This window comes from Oncorhynchus clarkii, chromosome 22 (genome assembly GCF_045791955.1).
Source record: "Oncorhynchus clarkii lewisi isolate Uvic-CL-2024 chromosome 22, UVic_Ocla_1.0, whole genome shotgun sequence".
Lineage (NCBI taxonomy): Eukaryota > Metazoa > Chordata > Actinopteri > Salmoniformes > Salmonidae > Oncorhynchus > Oncorhynchus clarkii.
The window spans coordinates 24,531,695-24,544,778 of NC_092168.1; the positions used below are offsets into that span (position 1 = coordinate 24,531,695).

The window sequence follows — 13,084 nt, forward strand, 5'->3', positions numbered from 1 at the left end:
GGGACACCGATCTTAAGACATGAAGTCAGTCAATACCGAACACATCAAGAACTTTGAAAGTTTCTTCAAATGCAGTCGCTAAAACCATAAAGCGCTATGATGAAACTGGCTCTCATGAGAACCGCCACAGGAAAGGAAGACCCAGAGTTACCTCTGCTGCAGTGGATAAGTTCATTAAAGTTACCAGCCTCAGAAATTGCAGCCCAAATAAATGCTTCACAGAGTTCAAGTAACAGACATCTCAACATCAACTGTTCAGGCCTTCAAGGTTGAATTGCTGCAAGAAACCACTACTAAAGGACGGCAATAAAAAGAAGAGACTTGCTTGGGCCAAGAAACACAAGCAATTGACATTAAACCTGTAGGAATCTGTCATTTGGTCTGATGAATCCAAATTTGAGTGCCATGTCTTTGTGAGATGCAGAGTAGGTGAACGCTTGATCTCCGCATGTGTGGTTCCCACCGTGAAGCATGGAGGAGGAGGTGGGATGTTGTGGGAATGCTTTGCTGATGACGCTGTCGGTGATTTATTTAGAATTCAAGGCACAATGAACCAGCATGGCTACCACAGAACTCTGCAGCAATACACCATCCCATCTGGTTTGCGCTTTGTGGGACTATCATTTGTTTTTCAACAGGACAATGGCCCAAAAACACACCTCCAGACTGTGGAAGGGCTATTTAACCAAAAAGGAGAGTGATGGAGTGCTGCATCAGATGACCTGGCCTCCACAATCACCCGACCTCAACCCAATTGAGATGGTTTGAGATTTTTTTATTTTATTTCACCTTTATTTAACCAGGTAGGCCAGTTGAGAACAAGTTCTCATTTACAACTGCGACCTGGCCAAGATAAAGCAGTGCGACAAAAACAACTACATAGAGTTACACATGGGATAAACAAACATACAGTCAATAACACAATAAAAATATATATATACAGTGTGTGCAAATGTAGTAAGATTAGGGAGGTAAGGCAATAAATAGGCCATAGTGGCGAAATAATTACAATTTAGCATTAACACTGGAGTGATAGATGTGCAGATGATGATGCGCAAGTAGATGCTGGTGTGCAAAAGAGCAAAAATAAATAACAATATGGGGATGAGGTAGTTGGGTGGGCTATTTACAGATGGGCTGTGTGCAGGTGCAGTGATCGGTAAGCTGCTCTGACAGCTGATGCTTAAAGTTAGTGAGGGAGTGTCTACAGCTTCAGTGATTTTTGCAATTCGATCCAGTCATTGGCAGCAGAGAACTGGAAGGAAAGGCGGCCAAATAAGGAGTTGGCTTTGGGGATGACCAGTGAAATATACCTGCTGGAGCGCGAGCTACAGGTGGGTGTTGCAATGGTGAACAGTGAGCTGAGATAAGACGGGGCTTTACATAGCAAAGACTTATAGATGACAAGGAGCCAGTGGGTTTGGCGACAAACATGAAGCGAGGGACAGTCAACGAGAACATAGAGGTCGCAGTGGTGGGTAGTATATGGGGCTTTGGTGACAAAACGGATGGCACTGTGATAGACTACATCTAATTTGATGAGTAGAGTGTTGGAGGCTATTTTGTAAATGACATCGCCATAGTCAAGGATTGGTAGGATAGTCAGTTTTACGAGGGTATGTTTGACAGCATGAGTGAAGGAGGCTCGAAAATCAGATTGCATAGCGGAGAAGGTACGGTGTGATTCAAAACGGTTGGTGATCTGTTTGTTAACTTGGCTTTCGAAGACTTTAGCAAGGCAGGGCAGGATGGATATAGGTCTATAAGAGTTTGGGTCTAGAGTGTCTCCCCCTTTAAAGAAGGGAAGAAAGGTTGAACAGGCTAGTAAAAGGGGTTGCAACAATTGCCGCAGAAAGAGAGGGTCCAGAAAGAGAGGGTCCAGATTGTCTAGCCCAGTTTATTTGTAGGGGTCCAGATTTTGTAAAAGATTTGTAAAACACTTGTTTGGTTACTACAAGATTCCATGTGTGTTATTTCTACAATGTAAAAAAATGTACAAATAAAGAAAAAGAAAAACCCTTGAATGAGTAGGTGTGTCCAAACTTGACTGGTACAGACTGGTACTGTATGTTTGGTGTAAAGGTGTCCAGTGATTTTGGGTCTCGCCAGTAGGCCAGGTGTGCGAGTTTGTGTGTGTGGTGGTCTCACCCCTGCAGGCGTAGTTTCCTGACCAGTGTTTGCTGGCCATACACACCACCTCTGGGTGTCCCTGCTGCATCTCGTAACCCCTCTTACAGCGGATCTTACAGCGCGATCCCATCACGTTCTTATAATACTGCCCCCCAGGACTCCGACAACTCACGTCGCCATGCTTCACCTTGATGGGCGCGCACCAAGGGGTCCCTAAAAATGGGGTTATGGGGGGAATAAGAGGGAGAGTTATAGCATTCACATAAAATATTGAAATAAATGTCCTTCTGGTTCAGATGCTGGACAGACATCTTCCTATACAGGATAGAGATAGACATTGTCTGTTTGTGCCGCAATGTAAATTAACTATTGGGGGCCGGGGGGTATTTACCAGTGTTTTGGACATCCATGTGTTTTCTCACCTTACTGCTAAAATGAAGAGAGGCTGTGAGTGTAAGTCAGGCAGTGAGTTTCCCATAGCAACATACATAATCCATACTGATTTACCACAGGACACCGTGTTTACAGCAGACTAAAGAGATGAAATCTGGAGTGCTAGTGTAAACCCATCCATCATCTTATCACAGGTAGACAGAATGATACAATGGCTTTGTCACTTACCATAATCCATACTGACAATAAGAAGTACTTGACAACAAGAAGTACTTGCTTGAGTAAAGAAAAGATTGAGAGTAAGGGAAATAGTAGGAATAGTAGGAAATAGTTTGAGTGTGTGTGTGTGGGTGTCTGTCTTTGATCACTTTGATCCAGTGTATTTAAACGGGATCACTCAATCATACTGTTGATTAGAGCTACTAAACCCCATCAATAGAACTATTAATAAATATAACCTTCAGAATGGAGGCTGAAGTGGATGATGATCTAGAGCTGATTTACAGCATGAGGGATAAAGATTTGTCAGAAGAACACTGAAGTTGCCTCCAACTTTCCTCGACCAGTTGGATGGCTCTATCCATCCCTCAAAAGCTTACCTAAAGATTCCTTTTGGGAATGCCAAGTTTGAGGGGCCAGCAGGTTTGTATTCCAGGGAAATAAAATCTGCAGTCTTTTCCCCACTGACTCAAAACACACACTTTCTTGTAAGCACGCACGCACGCACGCACGCACTCACGCACGCACGCACGCACGCACACACACAAACATACACCAGCTGGACAGGAGCTGGACAGTTTGTGTGTGTGTGTTGGCTGTAACTCCAGTCTCCACTGTCATTGAGTAAAATAACACAATACTATATTTGAGTCTCTACAGAAGAGAAATAGTCCAGGAGTTTGGTTTGGCCCAGAGGGTAAAATTCCATGTCTAACTGACCTCAAAGAAAAGTTGAAAGTTAGTTTGACATAATTGTGTCAGTTTGTAAAACATGGGATGAAGCATATCGCTATCTTGTGGAGAAGAAAATAACAGTTATGTACATCACATTGAAGTGAAAGACACACAGCTAACTTTGATTGGCTTTTCAAATAAAATAAATGTTTTCAATGTTGATAAAAAGTGAAGTCAATGCTTTGAGTTTAAAAGGCTTATTTCAACCCTAAACTTTCCTGCGTGTTGAAAGCGAGTGCCAGAGTGTGTAAAAAGCGTGCGTGCGTGTGGCAGCAGAGCTTGGTCAAAGCATTCACCTCCGTTTCTACGAGCATATGCATCTTCATCATCTCCATAGCCATAGTATCCCGACCCTGAGAAAGTAAGAGGGAGAAGAAAGCAGCTAGTGACCAAGGCAGGGAGAGAGCAAGGCTGCATTCAAGATAAGAGTAGGGCTGCATTGGTTTCTGTATAGCACTTTGTGACATCTGCTGATGTAAAAAGGGCTTTATAAATACATTTGATTGAAAGGGTTTATCAACGTTTCAAAACATGACGTGGGCCTAATCCTTCAACAAAAGATTTGGGTTGGATTTTACTGGTGTTTTGCAAGAGGTCATTATTAAATCAAGATTATCACTGTTGGAAAACGTTGCTAAACTATTCCTCCAAAGAGGAATGACAGAAATCTCTTTAACACATGCAGAGAAGAAGAACCCCAAGGGAGCCTTTCTCCCCAGCTGGTTTGGCACAATGAATCACTTTTACTGCAACCTTGTTCTAAAACCAGTGGTGCAATGGCAACCTCACACTGGGGTCACATTCAGTAAGTATGAAACTGAAGGAAACGTTTTGAAACGGAGGAGGAACTACCTAAACCTTTTCTCCATACCAAAATGTTTTCTCCTGCTTGTTCTTGCTGAAATGTGACTCAGGGTCTTGTTGTGAGGTCACCAACATACTTACTGTGATATGTGACTAGTGCTCCAATATTGGTTTCCTTTCCTTCTCTCCTTCTTGGTCACTATGAGAGTAGAGGTCGACCGATTATGATTTTTCAAACGCTGATACCGATAATTTGGATGACCAAAAAAAGCCGATACCGATTAATCGGACAATTTTTTATTTATTTATTTGTAATAATGACAATTACAACAATACTGAATGAACACTTATTTTAACTTAATATAATACATCAATAAAAATCAATTTAGCCTCAAATAAATAATGTTCAATTTGGTTGAAATAATGCAAAAACAAAGTGTTGGAGAAGAAAGTAAAAGTGCAATATGTGCCATGTAAAAAAAGCTAATGTTTAAGTTCCTTGCTCAGAACATGAGAACATATGAAAGCTGGTGGTTCCTTTTTATACTTCTTATGGCTGCAGGGGCAGTATTGAGTAGCTTGGATGAATAAGGTGTCCAGAGGTGCCCAGAGTAAACGGCCTGCTCCTCAGTCCCAGTTGCAAATATATGCATATTATTAGTACATGTGGATAGAAAACACTCTGAAGTTTCTAAAACTGTTTGAATGGTGTCTGTGAGTATAACAGAACTCATATGGAAGGCAAAAACCTGAGAATATATTCAAACAGGAAGTGGGAAATCTGAGGTTTGTAGTTTTTGAACAGCCCTATCGAATACACAGTGGGATATGGTTCATGTTGCACTTCCTAGGGATGACTAGATGTCACCCGTCTTTAGAAGCTTGAATGAGAGCTCTTTGAGTCAGTGGTCTGGCAGAGAGCCAGGTCCTGGTCAGCGCATTTCACATGAGAGCGACCTGAGTTCCATGGCTTTTCTACAGACAATGGAATTCTCTGGTTGGAACGTTATTGAAGATTTATGATAAAAACATCCTAATGATTGATTCTATACTTAGATTGAAATGTTTCTACAACCTGTAATATAACTTTTTGAACTTTTCGTCCGTTTGGCTGGACCTGCACGAGCGTTTGGATTTGAGTACTAAACGCCCTAACAAAAGTAGCTACTTGGACATAAATAATGGACATTATCGAACAAATCAAACATTAATTGTGGAACTAGGATTCTGGGAGTGCATTCTGATGAACATCATCAAAGGTAAGGGAATATTTATAATGTCATTTCTGATTTCTGTTGACTCCAACATGGCGGATAAAAAATAATAATTTCTGAGCGCCGTTCTCAGATTTTTGCATGGTTTGCTCTTTCCGTAAAGCTTTTTTGAAATCTGACACAGCGGTTGCATTAACTTCTTATGGCTGGGGGGCAGTGTTGAGTAGCTTGGATGAATAAGTTGCCCAAAGGAAACGGTCTGCGTTGCTAATATATGCATATTATTATTAGTATTGGATAGAAAACACTTTGAAGTTTCTAAAACTGTTTGAAAGATGTCTGTGAGTATAACAGAACTCATATGACAAGCAAAATCCTGAGGAGAAATCAAAACAGGAAGTGAGAAATCTGAGCTTTGTATGTATTCACCAGAGTCCCCAATGAAATCCTCTTGAGATATGAATGATGTTGCACTGCCTAGGGGTTCCAGATGTTATTCTAGATGTCAACCATCAATAGAAATTTGAATGAGACTTCTACGGTGTTGTGGGAGTGAATGAGAGCAGAATCTATCAGATGTCTGGCAGTCAGCCATTTTCTGATCACGCTTATTTCTCATGGTATTCACTTGCGTTCCATTGCTCATGAAGACATGAAGGAATGCTCCGGTTGGAACTTTATTGAAGCTATATGTTAAAAACATCCTAAAGATTGATTCTGTACTTAGTTTGAAATGTTTCTTCGACCTGTAATATAACTTTTTGAAGTTTTTGTCCGATGTAACGCTGACCAGAATGAGCGTTTGGATATGTATACCAAACACGCTAACAAAAGAAGGTATTTGGACATAAATAAAGGACATTATCGAACAAAAAAAACATTTATTGTGGACCTGGGATTCCTGGAGTGCTTTCTGATGTAGATCAAAGGTAAGGGAATATTTATCATATAATTTCTTGTTTATATTGACGCCATCATTGCGGCTATTATGACGTTTACTTCTGAGCGCCTTCGCTGATTATTGCATGGGTTTCTTTTTCCGTAAAGTTTTTTTGAAATCTGACACAGCGGTTGAATTAAGGAGAGGTATATCTATAATTCCATGTGTATAATTTGTATTATCATCTACATTTATTATGAGTATTTCTGTTGAATGATGTGGGTATGCAAAATCACTGGATGTTTTTGGAACTAGTGAATGTAACGCGCCAATGTAAACTCATATTTTGATAAATATGAACTTTATCAAACAAAACATACATGTATTGTGTAACATGAAGTCCTATGAGTGTCATTTTATGAAGATGATCAAAGTGATTAATCTCTATTTGTGGTTCTTGTGACTGGCTGGAAAATATTTTGCTGGAAAAATGGCTGTGTTTTTCTGTGGCTATGAGGTGACCTAACATTATCGTTTGTGTTGCTTTTGCTGTAAAGCATATTTGAAATCGGATACTGTGGTGGGATTAACAACAAGATTACCTTTAAAATGGTATAAGATGCATGCATGTTTGAGGAATTGTAATTATGAGATTTCTGTTGTTTTGAATTTGGCGCCCTGCACTTTCACTGGCTCATGTCGATCCCGTTAACGGGATTGCAGCCCTAAGAAGATTTAACATGAGACTTCAATATTCCAAGGTAAGAGGTTTTAGGTTGTAGTTAATATTATATTTATAGGACTATTTCTCTCTATACCATTTGTATTCCATATACCTTTGACTATTGGATGTTCTTATAGGCACTTTAGTATTGCCAGTGTAACAGTATAGTTTCCGTCCCTCTCCTCGCTCCTACCTGGGCTCGAACCAGGAACACATCGACAACAGCCACCATTTGAAGCAGCATTTCTCATTGCTGCACAAAATCCGTGTCCCTTGCAGAACAAGGGGAACAACTACTCTAAGTCTCAAAGCGAGTGACGTTTGAAACGCTATTAGCGCGCTAACTAGCTAGCCATTTCACATCGGTTACACCAGCCTAATCTCGGGAGTTGATAAACTTGAAGTCATAAACAGCGCAATGCTTGAAGCATTACTAAGAGCTGCTGGCAAAATCACGAAAGTGCTGTTTGAATGAATGCTTACGAGCCTGCTGCTGCCTACCATTGCTCAGTCAGACTGCTCTATCAAATATCAAATCATAGACTTAATTATAACATAATAACACAGAAATACGAGCCTTTGGTCATTAATATGGTCGAATCCGGAAACTATCATTTCGAAAACAAAACGTTTATTATTATCGCATATACCCTGACTCTGCGTGCAATGAACGCAAAAAAAGTGCCACAATTTCACCTGGTTAATATTGCCTGCTAACCTGGATTTCTTTTAGCTAAATATTCAGGTTTAAAAATATATACTTCTGTGTATTGATTTTTAAGAAAGGCATTGATTTTTATGGTTAGGTACACGTTGGAGCAACGGCAGTCCTTTTCCCGCACCGCATCGATTATATACAACGCAGGACACGGTAGATAAACTAGTAATATCATCAACCATGTGTAGTTAACTAGTGATTATGATTGATTGATTGTTTTTTATAAGATAAGTTTAATGCTAGCTAGCAACTTACCTTAGCTTCTTACTGCATTCGCGTAACAGGCAGGCTCCTTGTGGAGTGCAATGTAAAGCAGGTGGTTAGAGCGTTGGACTAGTTAACTGTAAGGTTGCAAGATTGAATCCCCTGAACAAGGGAGTTAACCTACCGTTCCTAGGCCGTCATTGAAAATAAGAATGTGTTCTTAACTGACTTTCCTAGTTAAAAAGGTGTACAAAAAAAAAAAAGAATTCGGCCAAATCGGGGGGCCAAAAATAACGATTTCCGATTGTTATGAAAACTTGAAATCGGCCCTAATTAATCGGCCATTCCGATTAATCGGTCGACCTCTATGTGAGAGAGCTAGAAAAAGAATGGCCCTTCCAATAGAAATCTGGCTTATTGCTTTCATCTGTCAAGATATTTGATATCAGTTGTCAAAAGGAAAGCAGATATGAGTATTGGGACGTTGCTTGTCTGGCAGACAATGCTTCGCTGTCACAGCAAAATTACTGCATGATCTAGAGCCTTCTGCTTCAAAATGATACATAACCTTTCAATTCACAATGCAAGATAAAGGAGTGACATGAGGGAGAGAGAAAAAGGTGAGGATTATAGTGAAGGGAGCGGGAGAGAGAATGGGTGAGGGAAGGAAAGGGGTGTAAATGGGAGAGGAGTGAGCTCAGATAGGCCCAATCGCTACCAGAGGAGGATGTTGTGGACTCCAACCCAGTGTGAATGTGTTCTCTGTTCAGGATCCATGAGGGACAAAACAGACAGAGAAGTCTTTCACTCCTGCTACAGCTACACGCTCCCAGCCCGGCGGGCGTACATACACGTCAGCCAAATGCCTAACGTGCACTGCGGTTTTAGCAGTCAGATCACACTGCTACTGAGCACATCCTTATACAGACCCTGAATCTGATTTGGCTGACTGAGGGGAAAACTCACGGGCACACAGCCAAGGAAGTCTATCAGAGGGAAACAGACATATCTGGGAAACTAATCACAGGTGTGTGCTGCTGCTTCAGATCAGTTCTATAACAAGCTTGCAGTCAATTCACTGCCTACAGTGAGGTTATATATGACTATCCTTACAGAGTACTACCGCTATATGGCCCAACACCAGAGTGCACATGGAGAACTTACCACACATCTCTACTGGGCTTTGTTATGGAGCCATAATAGACAACAGACAACAGAGTAAATCTAACACACACACACACACACGTAGGCCTTCCTTTCTCTCTCTATCGAGACTGTTCTACAGATTACTATCCTGCTACAACAACTAAAGTTCTGCTCTGATTTTTTGGTTTTGTTATTCTGTAATAAATTGAATCCTAGGGGGCTCTACTGACATACACCATACCAGCAGAGAGCCTCATAGCCTATAGCAGGGGATATTTCCCAGATGCAGAGCTAGTCCATCTTCTCCACATGCACATCCTTAGAGACAAAGGCAGCCAGTTAGACTGACACTCACATCCCATCCAGCAATCTGCAGCAGAGGGCATAACACATTATTATAGACTTGTCTCTCTCCTTTCCTAAGGGATCTTAGAGGGATCTTAGAATACCGCAGTACTGTTCCTTTTCCACTCAAAGCGGTCTCCAGAACAGCCAGGGACAAAATAACACTATGATTAACTTGAAACGATCTCATCCACATCATCAAATTGAGCCAGCCTTGAATAAAAGCCGATATGCTGAGAAGTTGACACTCAACTTGGCAGTATAAAGTTATTTCTTATTTGCTTAACATCAGTGTGTGAATGAAGGCCAGATCCAGAGTTTTCAATAACAAAGAAAGAGAAAACCTATAAGTTGTCATTCATCCACATAAACATGGTCCCGGTCCCAACAGTCTTTCTGTCAGTGCACTGAGGTTTGGAATCAGACAGAATCCCTAACAGCCTCTCTCTTCTTTTCTCCTCTCTCTCACAGTGAAAATGACTCCTCAGAGGGTGGGAAGACGTCAGAGAGAACACGGTGTTGATAAAACAGAGAGAGCGAGAGAGAGGCTCTCCTGCCAAGCTCAATGAGAACAACAGGGCCAGAGGGAACACAAACTGAGGTTCCAGTCAGCTTTATTCAGCTGAGCTGTGCGTAATAGGAATCCATGACAGGGTTAATGTAGAAACATGCCAGGAGGAGAACTGAACAGGCAGTACAGGCATCTGTTATTTAATCTGGGCATTAGAAACACACAGACTAAAGACAGTGAAGTGATTTGACCATATTTTTCGCACTGCCTCTGTGCACAACTTCCCTTTAATAGATCTCTTCCTCAACCAACCACTTTAACTTGTGTTCTCTCCAACATCACATGCTCACAACACCTTTCTTAACGCATCAATCCCTGACTCGCTTACCGTCATGCTCTCTTTCTCTCTCACCATGGAAAATGAGAAGAACCATTATTACTGCTACTCCAGTGGCAAGACGGCATGTTTGAGCTTTCTGACAATTAACTATACATACAAGGTCACTCACCTACCATAGACCAACAGCACAGCAGTCCATTCGTAGAATATGAATGATTCATAGAGTCATTATGACTGGGTTTCACTGTAAGTAGAAATGCATGCTGAGCGAGCAATAAAGGAGAAGGCGTCACTGAGTGTGTATGTGTGTCTGTGTGAGTGTCTGCTTGTGCTGACAGAGAAAATAGTAATGAGACGGGACAAAGGAGACAGCGGCAACCATCTTGTTTTTTGAGACAGCAGCCGAGACAGAAACATACCGAGTTCCGGAGAGAACCAACCATCAAACCCTTCCCTTGCCAGTTACCACCCATCTTCATATGCCCTGGAGGTAGCATCAACACTCAGCCTGTCTCTCAGTAGACACCCCAATGCATGTAAAGTAACAACACTCAGCCTGTCTCTCAGTAGACACCTCAATGCATGTAAAGTAACAACACTCAGCCTGTCTCTCAGTAGACACCTCAATGCATTCTATAACACCAAAGCAAAGAAAGGTTACTAAGGCTACTTAAAACCCAAACCATCCACCCTTCTCAACCCCCTTTAAAACACACACACACACACACACACATAAATTACGCCACATAAAGTCTAACAACCCGCAAATAAATACAAAGACCCCCATAAACACACACACACACACACTCACAAGCACACAGACTCACCAGTGACCTCCAGCTATAAGCATCAGTTTGACAAGCTGTGTTTACCCTGTCAGTGTAAATCTAACTCCAGTAGCGTATGCACATGTTTCAGCCTGTTTCTCAGACAGAAGTGGTGAGCCGCGCCGCCACTGGACAAGACACATACATCTCCAAATCAACACCCTCACACACCCTCAAGCACACACACCCACACAATCTCTCTCTCTGACACACATTACATCTCTAACCTTGATACAGACATACACATGCACATACACTCCATGATAAACGCACACGTATACACCCATGCATCCAAACTATTATACAGTCCCATCTCGTCTTGAACTTATTTCAGCTTCTCATTACTCTTCAGTGAATGTTCCTCTGCAGGATACTGTCCCTGCCCTGTTGGCACCCAGCCATCTGGAAAACTCTCTCTCAGTGTGTGTGTGTGTAAGTGCTTGCATATATGTGTGTGTGACTTTGTGTGAAATTATTGTGTAACCAAGCTAAGATGAGAGAACACCACATGGAATCAAATCAATCGACCAGCAAAAAATAAAACAACTATAATGGTCTCTCTATCCCATCATGGTGTCTGTCTACCTTTAAATCAATGGTATGGCCTGTTGACGGTTCCATTCAACTGGTACAGTCCTCCTGTCACCCTCCAAAGAGACCCTACAATCTTATTAAACAAAACCACCCAGCACTGGACAGACACTGACTCCACACATCTGTGGGTCTAGGAAAGCTAGGAAATGGGAGGAGGCAGCCCGAGCAAATGTGCAGTTAGTCCGAACACAGGAGCCCTTGTGTGGCTTGTGGCCGGTGACGGCTCCGACATCCCGGAGCTATGGGCTCTGATTGCAGAGCACGGAGCTCCAATGCCGGTCACACTGGGGTGGACTGTAGTCGGGAAATATTTACTGGAGACGTGGAATTATCTAGGCTATTGACAACTTCGATGTGATTCGCCACTCTGTTGACTGAAATCATAGACCATTAGCTAGGTAAAGATTAGTTACATTTTGGCACGTTCAACGTACATATTCCCTTGTTAAACGAATGTACAACTGTTAAACTCATTACCCACTGGATACACTGGTTGAATCAATGTTGTTTCCACGACATTACGTTGAACCAACGTGGAATAGCTGCGTTGAATTGACGTCTGTGCCCAGTGGGATAGCGCCCTTACTTTGCATGGCAAAATAACTTGAACAAGGGACTTAATTAATAAAACATTTTTTTTACAAGCTATAGCACGAAGGTAAGCTAAGGCACCATGTACATAATGCTGGCTTTAGTGTCTCTCATGAATTCTGCGGGAGACGTCCCCCAGATGCGCACTGCATTCCCCCTTTTACCCTAGCCTCACCCCCCTCCACGTAAACATAAAATGTGTCTCTCAAAAAGTAGCGGTGGGATATAGGCTAACCGATAATGAATACGTAATAACAGAACAAATTGCAACAACCACTAACTATGTTATGCAAATATCTAAAAACGTTACATTTGAGAAATGTAAATTAAATGGACGGTGTCATTTTGGACACTAGTGGGTTAACTAAATCCCTCTGATCCGCGGGATGGATAAATATTTGCAATTCCTTACCTTCATACGCTAAACTGAAGAAGAGCTGGACAAACACGAACAGGGACACTACCAGCCAGGTGTCCATATTCAACATCTTTGTAAAGTACAGGAAAACTTCCAAGGCATTCCAACTTTCCAAAGACCCGCCTCCTGCTCCAGAAACACGAGAGGATACTCCACCAGGATCATAATCGAATCTGGCTTGAGCCACGGCGCGCGCGTCACAGCTAAGTGCAGCAACACTGAACTAAACACTGCAAACAACTCTAACAAATTATAGTAGACATTTTAACCTGCAACAAAGGGACTTTGTTT

The 13,084-nt window shown here is 41.8% G+C and overlaps 1 protein-coding gene across 3 annotated transcripts in view; it reads right to left on the bottom strand.

Annotated features, from left to right (window-relative positions):
• LOC139380673 (sushi-repeat-containing protein SRPX-like) overlaps positions 1 to 12,941 on the bottom strand; it is a 34,453-nt gene extending 21,512 nt beyond the window's left edge. The window contains exons 1-3 of one of the 3 annotated variants that reach the window (XM_071123593.1): positions 12,788 to 12,941; positions 3,774 to 3,830; positions 2,149 to 2,343 (exon numbers count right to left, since the gene is read on the bottom strand). In XM_071123593.1, coding sequence (XP_070979694.1) covers positions 2,149 to 2,343; positions 3,774 to 3,830; positions 12,788 to 12,863 — 328 coding nt within the window. In that variant the 5' untranslated portion in view covers positions 12,864 to 12,941. Of the gene's footprint in view, positions 1 to 2,148; positions 2,344 to 3,773; positions 3,831 to 11,775; positions 11,830 to 12,787 lie in introns of those variants that run through there. The other 2 variants (XM_071123595.1, XM_071123594.1) reach the window with 2 other exon arrangements.
• Positions 12,942 to 13,084: the final 143 nt, after the last annotated feature.